The following is a 15,975-nucleotide window of genomic DNA, read 5'->3' on the forward strand; positions in this document are numbered from 1 at the left end:
CCCTACCTGCTGTGCTACCGCTCAGGCCCCAGTCCAAGCTAATGGGGGGGGGGGGTGTTGGGCCACACCCAGTGGCACTCAGGGGTTACTCCTGGCTCTGCGTTCAGAAATTGCTTCTGGCAGGCTCGGGGGAACATACAAAATGCCAGGATCGAACCTGGGTCCATCCCAGGCCGGCCGATTGCATGCAAGGCAAATACCCTACCTCTATGCTGTCACTCCAGCCCCCAAGCTAAGTCTTTTTCTTTTTCTTTTTTTTCTGGCCACACTCAGCAGTGCTCAGGACTTGCTCCTGGCTCTGTGCTCAGAAATTGTTTCTGGCAAGCTCGGGGTACCATTTGGGATGCCAGGAATCAAACCTATATTCCTATATCCCTCTGTCCAGGGTCAGCCATATACAAGGCAAACACCCTACGGCTATGCTGTCTGTCACTCCAGACCCCAAGCTAATTCTTTCTTTGGTCACACCTGGCAACACTCAGGAGTTACTCCTGGCTCTACGCTCAAAAATCGGTCCTGGCAGGCTCTGGGCACCATATATGGGATGCCAGGATTCGAACCACCGTCCTTCTGCATGCAAAGAAAACGTCCTACCTCCATGCTATCTCTCCAGACCCCCAAGCTAATTTAAAGGGTAAGCAAAAAAAAATTTTTTTTTTTGTGGTACCGGGGATTAAACTCCGGGCTTCAGATGTTTGAGGTATGTACTCTACCTACCAACCACATTACTAGTTTGTGTGTTGAGGGCCACACTGGGCAGTGCTCAGAGGTTTGGTGCTTGGGGATCAAACCCGGGCCTCCTGCATGCAGATCATGTGCTTCAGTCCATTAGCTCTCTCTGGCCCCTTATGTGTTCATTATTGAATGAAGCTGCATGATATTGCATTAATTACATCACCTCTTTGCACCTGTCCCCTCATCTGAGCCAGCAGATTGATGGGAATTCCTTCTAAGAACTCATTCTAATCTAAAGGCTCCTCATGACAGAGAAAAAGGTAAAAAACCAAGGGCCTGGCGAAAAGGGAAATGAGGTAGGAGCCAAGGTGGGAGGAGAGAAGGGAAGGTGGCAGCCAGCCTGTCAGGCAGGCGCTGTGAAACGTTTCTAGATGGCATTAAGCCTGCAGTTAAAGCAGGTAGAGGAGAATGAAGATGCAGGCCCCCAACCCCCCGCCACATGTTTCCTCCTTGGAAACCATCAGGGAGAGACTGTTTCCCACTCCAGGGCTCCTGCTCTGGAGACTTTCTTGTCCCATTCTTGCATGAAGAGTAGGAGGTGGCATTAGCAGTCAGCAAAGTGAGTCAAAATAAAACCCAAAGGACTCAAATAGAACCAAGTGAGCAGGGAAATTGATCAGACATATGTGACACTGCAGGGTCTGGGTGCCACCTCAATTCTCCATTTGAAGACCTGACAATAGGGTTCTCTGGGGAGCCTTCCTGGAGCTGCAACTGCCACTCCTGGTCTTGTCAGATCAGGTGTGGGCAGAGGCAGATTCCGTTAGAGTTAATCAAATTAGAAGGTGTGGGCAGAAAGTTTCTTTCATCTTAATTATTTGTGCTTTACACTCTAGTCATGTTCATTTTTGCTATTTCCCAAATAGAATAAAAATTAATTACATTGAAATTTTGAATATTTACCATGTACTACCCCACCAGGATGTTGAGAGCCACAGGAGGGGGATCTGCCACCCGCTGACACATTCCTTTTGCCCTAAACAGTGCCTGGCCTTTGATGAATTTCCTGTCACTTAAGCAGTTTGTGTATAAAACCCTGCGCTAACAATCTGGTGTGCGTCAACTTCCATTGTCATCCCTAAAGATGAGGAACCTAAGGACCAAAGAAGTTGAAGAATTTGCCCTAAAGTCACACTAAAATATTGACAGTATTTTGGAGAAAGTGTTCAGAAAATAGCAGGCATTGCTCATTGCCATGGAGAGCTTATTCATCAAGCAATTTCTTTGTGCCCTTTTCCCCCAGGATGGTGACAGGTACCCAGATTCAGGCTGTCTAAACTCAGTACTTCTGACACAAGCCACATTTTACCCTAGGGAGAGGAGCTAGGATATTGATGAGACACTTAAGTCAGCAACTGTGTGGTCATTCTAGCTACTGGGCACCATACCCACACTCCCCCAGACCTCTTTCCAAAATTCCAGCTTGGGGCTGGCGACTGCTTAAGGTGCTGGAGCCTGTGCTTTTGGAGTATACAGAGGTTTGACCCTGACACAATTCTAGGAGTGATCCCATCCCACCCAAGCACTGAGCTAGAAGTCTAGGAGTAGCACTTGAGCCCGAAAGATTCCAGCTCAGAGTGAAATAAAGTTGACTTTAGGAGGAAAAGTTAATGTATGACAGTTGCTAAAAGATTAATAGACTTTAGGAGACAAAAGCAATTGCAGTGGGAAGGCATTTATTTGCCTTGCATCTGGCTAACCTGGGTTCAATCCCCTGCATTCCACATGGTCCCTTGAGCCTGCCAGGAGTAACTTCGGAGAGCAGAGCTAGGAGTAACCTGAGTGCCACCGGGTGTGGCAAAAAAAACAAAAAACAAAAAACCCCAAACTTTATTATAGAAACAATATGGGCTAGTTCATGCCACACCTTCCATTCAGGGTATTCAGTGTGTTAATGAACTATAAGCTCCCTGAGGAGGGTTTCATTATTTGCTTATCCCCTACACGGGGCAAGCAAGGGCCTGGTGGGAAGCAGCAATGGTTTTCAGCAATGCTTGCTCACTAACCTGCCTAACTCAGGGCAAGATTCCAAGGGTCCTCATCTGTAAAAACAGGGTTTTTGCTGCTGAAGGGGGTTCCTCTGGTCACTGAAAGATACTTATTAGTACAAACTGCATAAAATGGGCTATATATATATATATACATATATATATATGTATGTATAAAACATGCCTAATTTTGTTTTTAAATGAGCCCTCCCTGGATTACCTACCTCAAGGTTTATTCCTGGTGGTGCTCAAAGGACTGCATCAAAGAAACATATGAGGTGCTAGAATTAAACCCAAGATACCCTATGTGCAAGGTAAGTGATTTGGGCTCCTATTGATTAATTCTGTTCCCATTCTCTCAGTTTACCCAAGATGAAAAATGACCCAAGAGGGGCTGGAGAGATAGCATGGAGGTAAGGCATTTGCCTTGCATGCAGGTCGGTGGTTCAAATCCTGGCATCCCATATGGTCTCCCGCGCCTGCCAGGAACAATTTCTGAGCATAGAGCCAAGAGTAACCCCCGGGTGTGATCAGAGGGAAAAAAAAGTGACCCAGGAGAGAAGGGGAAGATAAAGATCCCAAGTCTGGCTGCCCACTTGGTCTATTTTCTACCCTTCAAGATTCTAAGGAGTGCCATAACAAAAACTCTTAAGAGGTATGGGTTAGATCTGAGTTCTCAACTCCCAGTACCATAAAAACCAAACAACTCCTTAAAATTTACTGTCATACTGTTAGTTCAACTTTATCTAAGTTTATCTATATCAGGTACTACACCAAGGCTGGGAAGCCAGTGTCACTGCACCAGAGCCAACATTTGGGGGGGGGGGGTGGTTTGGGCCACACACGTTTGACGCTCAGGGGTTACTTCTGGCTATGTGCTCAGAAGTTGCTCCTGGCTTGGGGGACCATATGGGACGCCGGGGGATCGAACCTCGGTCCATCCTAAGCTAGCACTGGCAAGGCAGACACCTTACCTCTAGCGCCACCACCCTGGCCCCCAGAGCCAACATTATCAATAAAATTTCGAGTACATTTCTAGGCAGTGCTAGGAAGGAAATAGAAGGCATATTGTAAACATGACATGGCCCCTCATTTTATATTCCTAAAATGCTCAGCTTCCCTGTAGGACAAATGTAAAAAAAAAAAAAAAAAAAAAAGCCGAGATTTTGTTTTGGGGCTACACCTTGTGATGCTCAGGGGTTTCTCCTATGGGCTCAGAAATCGCTACTGCCTTGGGGGACAGTATGCGACGCCGGGAAGTGAACCCAGGTCCGTCCTGGGTCAGCCACATGCAAGGCAAATGCCCTACTGCTGCACTATTGCACTGGCCCTAAGCTATTTTGATATCTTACAATAGATCAGCAATAGTGACTATAAATTATTATGTATAATTTTATGAGTACTGGACCCAGGATATGGCTTGGTGGAAGAAAGCATGCCTCCAATGTCTGAAGCCCTTGAACAAAACAAATTCAACTACTTTTCAGGATATAAAGGCCAGGCCGGGAAACGCTTGATGAAGCCAGGAGCTTTGTTGGGAAGGGCGCATATGGGAATGAGAGCTACCTGATGAACACCAAAATTATTTATCTCCTTCACTATTTAATGTATCACATATCACTTGTTCTTGTCTCAAAGTACCTTCAGTGAATAAATGTTCTTGGTTGACTACTACCTCTCAGTATTTACTGCTCTTTTTTTGTTTTGTTTTTGGTTACATCCGGTGATGGTTAGGGGTTACTCCTGACTAACTGCTTAGAAACCACTCCTGGCTTGGGGAATCAGAGGGGATGCTGGGTATCAAACTCAGGTCCGTCCTGAGTCAGTCGCATGCAAGGCAAACACCCTATCTCTGTGTTATCACTCCGGCCCCTATTTACTGCAGTCTTAAAAAAAGAACAGATTACTCTGTTTAACCCAGAAATTTGTGAAATTGGGCACAGAAATAAAGTATTAGAACTTCTATATAGATTTGTTTTCCATATAATTGCTTTTTAATATCTATTTGTGTCTTATAATTACATAATATATGGGCACAGTAGAACAAGTATATAATTTATCAATACATGGGATTTGCATGATCAGAAATTTGACAGGTGTGCAATCAGAAAAGGTGAAAGGCCACATAAAGGTTAAGGTATGAAAATTACGTCAGCCCTCATTTCACTTGCCCAACATATACTAAGCTCCTGCTTTAATAAAGTAGCCTGCAGGCACCACTACACTGATAAGCAGCAGGGTGAAGGAAAGGATCCAGTTTCTTAAGTTCCAAATCGGTGTTCCTTCCTCTATAAGTTCCAGGGTTAGAAAAATTGAAAGTAGAAATTAAACATACACTGCAAAAAAAAAAAAAAAAAAAAAAAAAAACCAACCTTCAATGAGTCAGTAAGACTGGATTCTTAGCCTGAAATCTTTGCCTAAGACAGAAGACATTTTACAGTAGTTTCAGACTCACTTCCTAGCAGGAATCCTAACCCCACTTTTCCTCTGCCTTGCTATAGGAAATGTTTTTACTATTTCCCTTTACACTTTTATCTTGTCCTCTCTTTTAAGAGGTGTTCTTTTCCTCCCCACTCTTACACACACACCTATCACCACCACACACTCCAGCGTCTTTCACCATTCATTTCACCTCCAAGGAGGCAACACCATCTGGAACCAAGAATGAAGCAGCAAAATGTTGAAAATAAAAATAAAGCGGACTTTATTTAGAAGATAAAGGTGGCGGTATCAGTTTTGGTTAATAAAGTTGGGCTCAAGAGTTTTTAACAGGTCTTTAATGCCATCACAGACTGGCATGCCAAGGGCATTCTGAATGCCAATTACAGATTGAAATTGTTTCAAAAACCAAGATCTATCAATAGCTGATGGAATTTGGATTCTTCTTAGAGTCGGACTAACACACTTTTTAAATAGCAAGAGTGACTAGATTACTTGGTTCTAAAAGTGAAAACTCTACACTGAGCAATTCCCCTCTCTTTCTTAAGAAGTCCCTAAGGCAATATTACAGTTGCCCCTGACAGCCAATATTCAATATTTCAACAGAGGGGAGATGGAAAATGAAAAGCAAATTAATAAATGTAATTGAAACCAATACAGGCAGCTGCCACTTGTGGCAAACCAAAGTCTAGTCTGATGCCTGTTTTCTTCACATTTGCACTGACATCTTCCCAAGCAGGCGGTAACTACATTCTTGCAGGAATGTGCCAAGACTAGGGTGGGGAAGGCCCAGACAATGAAAAGACAGAATGCATTTTGCATCCAGTTGCCTTAGGTGGTACAATCAATTAAGGACAAATACCCAGACTATGGAAAAATCCACTAGCCAAAGGTAACTAGAAAAGAGGATTAAATGCATAACCAGTGCAGAGAAACTGCGAGGCACCAAGACACAATCCAACCAGCCCACTTTCCTCCTCTCCATCATTGGATGGATCCGGAAGAAAGCATTAATAACAGCACTTGTCAACTGCTTCCCTGGAACAAAACATGACAAAACACACGGAAGGTTTTGTTTTCGTTATGGTTCTTGGTGTACTTTTTTCTCCTGCTGTCTAGCTAAGCAGCCCACACAGGACAGAAATGGGTAGCACTGAGGAATGATCAGATTTTTTCCTCCCCAATACTCCTGCCCCTTCTCTAAGCCCTGACCAATCCCTACCTACCAGGAATGGTTAGTATATGTTATCTTCTCTCAAGAAACAACTAAAATTCAAACAAGGCATTAGAAGGCCAGGCCTCTTAATAGGGCTTAGGAGCTGGTTCAAGGTATTTATTTATTCACAATGGAGCGTCTCTCCTTCAAACACCTGGATTTTTTTTTTTTTTGTACACTGGTTCATAGATCGGCACTTGACTTTGAACCTGGCACCAAAGGCACAATATCTGATACCCTGTACAAGAGCTATTTAGAGATGCTGCCAAAATGGATGGGCAAAACCAACCCAATCCCACATATGAATGGAAGGCATAGACAGGGAGGGGGAAAGGGGAGAGAAAAAAGGGTAAATTTGAGTTTTGTTAAAGATGAAAAAATGGAGTTTTAAATTTAAGGTCTCATTTTATATTCCTCCCTATTCCAGGAAGCAATTAATTTTTGAAAGCAGTATGTTCAAAATGCCAGCAAAAGTTCTTAATAATTGCAAAACCAAAAAAGGAATCAAAGCTCACCAACGTCCTTTCTTATTGCTGAAAATCCTAAAACCAAAATTCAGCGTGCTCTGTTCCCTTGTAAAAAGGAAAATGATTAAGTCTAATTTGTGGTAATCATGGCACATCACACTTAATAAATATTATATTCAAGTGTGTGACCAGGGGAATGTTTCGACACCATTCAATTAATCAACTTCAGTGGAAAAATAGAACCCTTTTTCAAGTGCCATTTTCATCACAAGAGTTCTAGTGTATGTGTGTGTGTATATATATGTCCACATACATATATGCACACATACATTTACATTATATATTCCTATGTTTTGTTGTTAGTTGGCTTTGAAGTGCAGCAAGAGACCAAATACCGCATTGTAGTCAATCAAATAAAAGAGAACAGAAGGCCAAGCAGTTTCCAAATGGTTATTTTATCAGATTTTTTGAACATTAAATTTATCCTCGTTTGCGATCCAAAAGTTACCTGAAGTTTGCTGTATGTGTGTATATTTACTTTTATTGTATATTGTTTTCTAACTCTTTGGCACAATTTTCTGGGGGTGTTCGGACTGCCATGATACATGTTGGAAGAAAACTTTACTTTTGTGCTGCCAATTCTGAGCATTTAAATTTTTTGGTATGCTTGGGTTGTGGCTTTTTAGTTTTGAAGTCTGCATTCTTTATTTGCAACAATTATAATTTTATTTTTTCTTCTACATCCTCTAACTCCAGAGTTTCCTTTTTCTCCCCCCTCCCCCCACTTCTACATTCACAGTTGAACCATATTATTAGGAAAGGCGCCTTGAAGAAAAGATCAGAATGGGAGTTCTGACCATTCGTCAGTGTTTTCCCCAGAAGATTAAAAAACGAAAACAAAACAAAAACCCTAAAGAGCGTCTTTCCTTTTTTCTTTTACACCTCTTGTGCTGCATCAGTAGACAGAACTTCAGTTAGGTTTATGAAATGCAACATCTAACCCCTTTTTTTTTTCTGGGAAAAAGAAACTGCAAATGACTTGAAGTTGAGAATGTGGATACCGCCTCACTCGTGCACACATTCATTCTCAGACCGCAGAGAAGCCCTCCCCTCCTTTAGACGGCACACAGACAGTACCGCATGGCAAAGGGACACCAAAGGTGGGCTGGAGACTCAGGCTCCTTCTTTCTATCAGTAGCAAAGGCCAGGTTGCCTTTTTCAACAAAGCACCACAGCTGAACCCAGTCCCTCCTCCTTCCCAAACCAGTCATTCCACTCAGCACCAGCCAAAGGACAGAAAAAGCTAGTCCTAGCCTCTCCTGGGAAGAGAGAGCTCTTTGTTTAAAGCATGTAAATCCATCGGTTTTCTCTTTTCCAAGATGGCTGATGTTACGGTTTCTACGAAGTCAGTGCTTACTTAGCTCACTAACAGCACTGCTGTTGGCGGCTGCGGCTGCTGCTGTGGCAGGATTTTCAATGTGGTGTATTTTCAAGCCTCACTCACTCATCCTCTCATTCCCAAACATTCAGCATCCGTGCACACTCCTCACTTCCGGGTTTTTCAAAAGATTGGAGATTTCCAGTGGGGGTCTCAGGTTATCATCCCAATGGTAACGGATCTAAAAACAGATGGGAAAAAGGGTCAATTTTTGATGTCAACTACCTGATCATTAGTACCTATATCAAAGAATAGAAAAGAAACAAAACATAAAACTCAAAAACAGCTGATTTTATTGAGTTCTGTAGAGTAAAAACCGAGCACGTGAGAGGAAACCGAAACTATACATTTCAAAGGAGTTGGGGGCCAGAAATATGTTCAGCCAAAGAACATTTCATTTACTTTGCATGTTAGGAGGCCCTGGATCACTATCTAGCATTCCCTCAACCCTCCTCCCTCCATTTTAAAACATTTTCCTTGCTGGGATTGGGTAGAAAATGAAAAATGACTCAACGGGCTAGAATACATGCCTAGCATGCACAGGACCCAGGTTTTCTCTCCAGTACTATGTAGTCCTCAACACTGAGAGTAGCCTCCAGTAGTACCACTGGGGTGAGGATCCAAAACCCAAAATAAATAATGAAATAAAAGCACTGCAATAAAGAGAAAAGGGCAGAAAAAAAAAAAAAAGAGAATAGAAAAGAGAATTATGGGGGAATTCAATTATTGGTGAATTTATTAAGATCAAAAATTTTAGGGATTCAGAGAATTTTAACTATTTAAGTTCTGCTCATCATTAAAAGTAATCAAGTTTTTGGTTTAAGGAAACATTGAGTTTCCATGACTCTTCCATATGCAGGAGGCTGAGGGACATTGGCCTTGCTCAACTTTTTTATGAGAAAGAAAAACAAACAGAAAGGCAACTTCCGTGGGAAGAGTCAAGAGGAAATATACCTCTTTCCCCAACAAAACAGAAAGAGGGAGAGGGAATAAGCTCTTACCAAGCTTGGTTCTTCAGTTTTCTCAGTTCTTTTGTTGCCCAAGTAGCAAGGGTTTTTGCTTTGTTAGTCTTCGATCTCCGTCCTTCAGTTAACAGTTCATGGATCATTGGCCTAGATTCTACTAACTTCAGTACATCCTTCCCAAAAGCTGTACATAAGTCCCTGTGCAAAACAAACACATCAAACAGGATTCCTAGTATTCACCTTTCTTTTTTTTTTTCAAACCACACCCAGCAATTTTCAGAGATATTTCTAGCTAAACTCTCAAGAATTATTCCTAGTGGTGCTTGGGATACCATGAGATGCAAGAGGGACTGAACCCAAGTGAACAAAATGCAAAGCAAGCATCCTAACCACTGTAGTATCTCTTTAGCTCTGTACTCACCAGCTTCTTACAGCTAGAAGAAATGGAATAATTTAATTTGGGGGAGGGAGCCACACCTGGCAGTGATCAGGAGTCACTCCTGGTGGGATGTGGTGGACTCGTAAGTGATGCTGGGGAACTGAACATTAAGTCGGTCATGTGCAAGGCAAGTGCCCTGTTTACTATTGGCCCAGCCCCTGAATTATCATTCCTGAAAACTGTGGACACATACAACGGATCCTATTAAAGAATGAAATCTGTTCTGTGCCAAAGCAGAAAGGATTACTGCCAGCTAGGCAGTAATTAAATTCCTATTTTTGGGGCTTGGGGGGTAGGCTCATACCTGGCCATGCTCATAAGACACAGTGCAGTGGAGGATCCACCCTAGGTCAGCCTCATGCAAACCAAGTGCCCTATCCACAGTACTATCACCCCAATGCATATTCTCAAATTCTTTACTACAGATCTTCATTATTCATCAGTGGCAGTCACCTACTACAAGCAAAATCTAACTTACCCTATCAATCCAGCAGCACAAGCTACTACTCCATCTGTATGATCCTCATCTCCAGCAATGTGGTCAATGAATGAAAGAATAAATTCTACTCTGGGCTGTACCAGCATCACATCAGCTGTAATGAGAGGGTGAGAGTAAGCAATACAAAAGTGCCACATCTGGTATAATTATGTCATCTAAATTTATACAAATATCCTACTCCCACCAGGGGGGTCCAGTTTGAAAAACCAGTTAAATGTTACAGATTGCATACATTTATTCTTTCTCAGGTGAAGATGTTATTCTTCAAGTAATAAGAGGGGTAAAAATTCTTCCTCTTATAACCAGCCCCAATATTTCAAATCAGTTACTCTGGGGTACTAAGGGATGCTGGTGTCACTCATGGTCATTACAAATACGACCCATGTTTCTACTGTAGATTCCCAATAGCTTTGCTGGATTGCATCATTCTATCAATGCCCATGTAACATGAGGCAGAGGGTAGGTTGGATAGCTCAACAAGTTGAATGTATGTGGAAGATCAAGTTTCAATCCCTGAAACATTGCCTTGAAGGTATCCACCCCATCCAAGAAATTTGAAACAAAGTAGCAGAGGAAAGAAGAAATATTAAAATCTGTATTCTCCCCCAAAGCTACTTTCCATTAGAATAGATATTCCTCACTTAAAGACCAAGTTCCGTTTCAAAGACTTGGTCGTTAAGCAAATTGGTCGTTAAGTGAGGAACTGCATGTACTGTATACAGTAGTACAGTATATGCATCGTACTTGACAATACAGTATTTTGAATAAGTAAAATAACGAGAAAGATCAAACTGAAAACTTCCTCTTGTTTTCATTTGCATAGGTTGTGTGATTTACACACAGTACTGCAATGTATTACAGAACATATAGTAAAGTAGGTACATTAAAGCACCCAAAACAACAGTACTGTACTGTAGAGTGTACTGTACAAGATGAAAAAAGGATATTTAAAATCAAATAAAATAGCGGTGAAGAGACAGTTGTAAGTGCAAGTGGCAGGTCGTTAAGTGAGGAGTATCTGTACTGTTCTTCCTGCCCTTTCTGTAGGTAGCAGAAAGCTACATAGCACACTGGGTCAAGTGCACAGTGGTCTAAGTGAAGAGGGTTTGTATACTCAACGGTGTACGTTCTCTTGGTCTCCTTTCAATCCCTGAACGATTCCGGTATAGGCTTCCAGGCAGCCTTCCCTCAGCTCATTCAGATAATCCACCATGTCATAATCTGACTGAAAGAAACAAAGAACACAAAGTCACTCTCTGATCACTTTTATATTCTTCAGGTCCTGTTCAGAGGTCCTCAAATATACCTGGTGTATTGCCCCCTTTCAGGAAAAGTTACCCAATGCTCCTCATTGTTCCAGTGAACACGCCCACATTAGGGTTGGATTCACTTTACGCTTACCTTGTCCACCTGGGCTTGGGAAGCTTGCTGAAGAGTATTCAATACGACCTCTAGATATTTTTTAAACTCTCCACCAATAGCAAGAGCAATATCACCAAATACTGACAGAATCTGGGGCTTCACAGACCTGTGGACATTCTCATTCTGACAAGGCAAAGGAAAAAAGTAAATTACAATGAAAATTTGTTCTTTTGAAAGACTCAAAGTTCTTTTTTATATACAAGCACCGTCAGTATGCTGCTACACATAGAATTTAAGAACACATACAACAGCTGTCAGCTCTAAGAGGGAAAAGAGTCTTGGTTACAACTGGCTCTATATTTGGGAAACCATGTGGTATGTATGTTGGGAGAATAGAACCTGGGTAGGATGCAGGCAAGTAAAGTCCACGCTCCTCCCTCACTCCCGGATTCTAGATTCACTTTCTCTATGAACTTTACTGTTACTGTTGTCCCCTCCTCTCACCAGTTCTGCACACTGGGAACATTAACTTACTGTAGAATCACCTCGGGAAAACAAACAAATCCCTTCTTCAGAAACCTATAGTCAATATTCTGGGAACATAACAGCTTCCTGCCAGAACTTAATGTTTAACCATCTGCCCAATGGACGATGTCCTCATGTACTGATAAATAGGATGCATGTATGAACACTCACCCCCAGATTCTCCAGTAGCAGCTGCATCACCTCATCACAGAAAGGTAAGATATTGGACTGCAGGGCACGGCATAGGTCTCCCACTAAGCCTACAGCTGCCAAACAAACCTGCAAAGAACCAAAGAAATGGTTAGCGCCTTAAGTTCTATACAATCTTTCAAGAATCTTAACTTGGCTACCATACTTTTTATCATTTGAACCTAGAGTCCAAGAGACTATCAGCAAGTTCATTTTAGTAGCCAACTTGAAGAGTAACAGGACTACCTACTAAGGTAGTCTAAAGGATACTTTAGGGAGAAGGATCTAGGACTGGAGATAATAGAATCAAATGGGCTTTTAACAAAGCCCAGCTTCCAAGATACTTGTACCTAATACTCTAGCTTTTTTCTCCTCTAGTTCAGACACTAATGGTAAGAAATAAGAAGAGTTCAACACTTGGGTTAACACACAGGGAAAACCCACCTGGGATCTAGAAATCCAACTCTGTAACACAATTAATATAAAGTAGAAATGAGAAAAGTATGGCCTACCTGGTACTCGGCATAATTTTTCAATCCAATGCCTAAAAAGGGCTTGAAGGCCTCCATGTACTTTAGGAATTCACCACCCAACACTATAATGAAACAAATTATTAACTTTAGGATATCACAGATGTGAGCAAAAACAATCTTCATTGCTTTCCTAAAATATATTCACTTCACTCACCCAGCAGGGTAAAGTGTGAATTATTTTGCCCATCATAAAGGTATCGTAGAAAGGCCAAATTTATATTAAAAGGAGTAGCTAACTCTTAACCTCAAGATAAAAGGCCAAAAATCTCCAGAATGTACTGCTACTCTGGCTGAAAACAAGTGGCTCAAGAAATATCAGTTTGATACTGACCCAGCTGAGAAAAACTATCTATAGTGGCTCTTGTCCACCTCTCCATCTCTTTAGAACTCATCTTCAAAACACAAGTCCCTGATGGCAAATCCATCCATTAGGATTAAGCTACTTTGCAGAGCTAGACATGTAATTTCAACATCTATTTGCTTAGAATTTACTAAGAATACTTTATTAATCACACAAGTTGTTTTGTTCCATTCCATACCAGGCACCATGTTGAGTCAATGTAAGTCCAAAACATTGCAACTAAACCCAGTAGGGCACCAAATATTAAGAAAACAGAAACTGTACTTCTTCCAGCTTTGATAGAAGCCAAATCTCAATAAAGCCTGTCAACTTTTTGTTAAAATTGGAACACATGATACGGAGGCCGAAAACAATTTTCCCTGAGTTGCAAACTGATTTCACTATCCTGTAAGGAGAGTGGCAGGACACACAAATTTATCCTTATTGAGTTATGCCGCCTATAAATAAGGACTATATTTTTCTGTCAAAAATTCTTTATGGAAAAACAAAGAAGACAGTGATGGAGGGTCATGGGTGCGCTGAAGGGGGACATTAAATTTGCACTTCGTAACTCAAATTTAATTTTTAAGAGACTATTAAGTTTTTGCTTTTGGGCCACACCCAGCATGCCCAGGGGACCATCTGAGATGTTAGGGAAAAGGCTAGGCTGGCAGCTCACAAGACAAGGCCTTTCTGCTGTACTATCGCTGTCCCCTGAAACTTAATTCTTAAGACATTCCCTGACCTTCCACCAGTGTGCCAACTGCCATCAGTGCATCCTCTTGCACACCCCCAGATCCAGCTGTACTCTGGAACATCCTTAGCAGGGAGGCCATGACCACATCAGAGATCTGCAAAGCATCTTGATGTTGCACTTTCCGGAGAACATTCTAGGAAATGAAGGAGAATTCAGAGCTGCCAATCAGAAATCTATCTTTTAGTAAAAGCAGAGTTAGGAACAACACAGCATCTTCAAGCTGATTCAAACTGAATCATCAGTTCCCAGACTCCGGAGCTCCTCTTTTTTTTGGGGGTGGGGTGGGGGTGGGGGTTGGGCCACACCCGGTGGTGCTCAGGGGTTACTCCTGGCTGTCTGCTCAGAAAAAGCTCCTGGCAGGCATGGGGGACCATACGGGACACCGGGATTCGAACCAACCACCTTAGGTCCTGGATCGGCTGCTTGCAAGGCAAACGCCGCTGTGCTATCTCTCCGGACCCCCAGAGCTCCTCTTGGGGATAATCATACCCCAAAAAAGAAATACACCTTTTAAACAAAAATTAAATTCTGGGGGTACAGCGGAGAAATCTTTACAATAATCAAATAAACTTTATTTTTAGAAGCTTTAACAGTGTGAATTAAATGTATTTATTGTTCCACATATTTTAATACTACTCCTAGTCTCCAGTCCGAAACATAAGTTATTTGCCATAATTCTGTTATCTTCTCTGTATTTCAATAATGTCTGACAAATTCCAATCAGTACTCTCAATAGGCTCATCTTACTGGGATGACAGATAAATCATTTGACCTTATAAAGACACACCATAATAGATTCCGTACAAATAAAACTAAAAAGCAACCCTTCCTATATTTTAATTCATTTACTGAGGATGAGAAATACAGTGACAGAAGATAACACAACCTCACACAATTCAATTTTCCAAACCTCCCTCCTTACCATTTAATTTGTTTTAACTGTAAAGAGGCTGAAGCAACAGCACAGCAGGTAGGGTGTTTGCATTGCACACAGCCAACCTTGGATTCAATTCCTGGTATCTAATATCGTCCCCCAATCCTGCCAGGAGTAATTCCTGAGTATAGAGCCAGGAGCATGCCAGGTGTGACCCCTACACCCAAGAATTATCTATAAAAAGTTTGTAAGGAGCATTTTCTCTGGTGACTAAGTCAAGACTTCCTTTATCAGGAATGCTTAAAAAGAAAAGTCAAAGTTTGGGGATTGGGGAAATAGTATAAGTAGGGTGCTTGGCTTGTATATATGCTCCCTGGAGTCTGCCAGGGGTGATCCCTGGGCATACCAAACGCCTTGCCCCGAAAAATCAAAATTTAGAGGACTGGAGAGCTATTTAAATAATAAGGAAAATGGGAATTTTTTCAATCACAGACTTAAGTTCTTTGAGATTAGACTGATCGGTACCATATATATAATTTCAGAAATTTTAGCATGTGTGAACATATTATGCTGGTAAACATGTTCCTAAAACAGAGCTAAGTAATAGCCACCATACCTGAAGAGTTGCACACAGTAGAGACTGAAGGTCATTGAACTGGATCCTATCTGATGTGCTCTGGATATGTGACTATAAGAAAAAAATAATACTCTTAATAAAAACACATTCTAAAATGGTCTAAAATCTTCTATGCTTCCATTTTTATTTGGATTTAGATATTTCCTTAATCTTTATCGATGCTAAACATACGCAAGTAAATACAATATATGGTGTAATGAACACAGGAATAAGATGTGGACAATAACAAAAGTTTTAGGCTGCAGGGGCCGGAGCAGTGATGCAAGCAGTAGGGTGTTTGCCTTGCACCGACCTAGGACAGGTTGTGGTTTGATCCCCTGGCATCCCATATGGTCATCCAAGCCAGGAGCAATTTCTTTTTGGGGGTCACACCCGGCGGCACTCAGGTTACTCCTGGCTGTGCTCAGAAATCGCTCCTGGCAGTCACGGGGGACCATGTGGGATGCCAAGATTTGATCCACCGTTGGTCCTGGGTTGGCTGCTTGTAAGGCAAACGCCCTACCGCTATCTATCTCTCTGGCCCACAGGAGCTATTTCTGAGCACATAGCCAGGAGTAATCCCTGAGCATTAC

At 41.9% G+C, this 15,975-nt stretch overlaps 1 protein-coding gene across 2 annotated transcripts in view; it reads right to left on the bottom strand.

Annotated features, from left to right (window-relative positions):
• Window positions 1-5,403: 5,403 nt before the first annotated feature.
• Window positions 5,404-15,975, bottom strand: part of KPNB1 (karyopherin subunit beta 1) — a 41,499-nt gene continuing 30,927 nt past the window's right edge. For both annotated transcript variants that reach the window (XM_049779056.1, XM_049779057.1), the window contains 9 exons: window positions 15,383-15,454; window positions 13,881-14,025; window positions 12,775-12,857; window positions 12,245-12,352; window positions 11,588-11,731; window positions 11,306-11,411; window positions 10,166-10,280; window positions 9,285-9,446; window positions 5,404-8,464 (listed from right to left, as the gene is read on the bottom strand). In XM_049779056.1, the coding sequence (XP_049635013.1) occupies window position 8,464; window positions 9,285-9,446; window positions 10,166-10,280; window positions 11,306-11,411; window positions 11,588-11,731; window positions 12,245-12,352; window positions 12,775-12,857; window positions 13,881-14,025; window positions 15,383-15,454 (936 nt within the window). In that variant the 3' untranslated portion in view covers window positions 5,404-8,463. The remainder of the gene's footprint in view (window positions 8,465-9,284; window positions 9,447-10,165; window positions 10,281-11,305; window positions 11,412-11,587; window positions 11,732-12,244; window positions 12,353-12,774; window positions 12,858-13,880; window positions 14,026-15,382; window positions 15,455-15,975) is intronic.

The sequence above is a fragment of the Suncus etruscus genome, chromosome 1 (assembly GCF_024139225.1).
Source record: "Suncus etruscus isolate mSunEtr1 chromosome 1, mSunEtr1.pri.cur, whole genome shotgun sequence".
NCBI classification, from domain to species: domain Eukaryota; kingdom Metazoa; phylum Chordata; class Mammalia; order Eulipotyphla; family Soricidae; genus Suncus; species Suncus etruscus.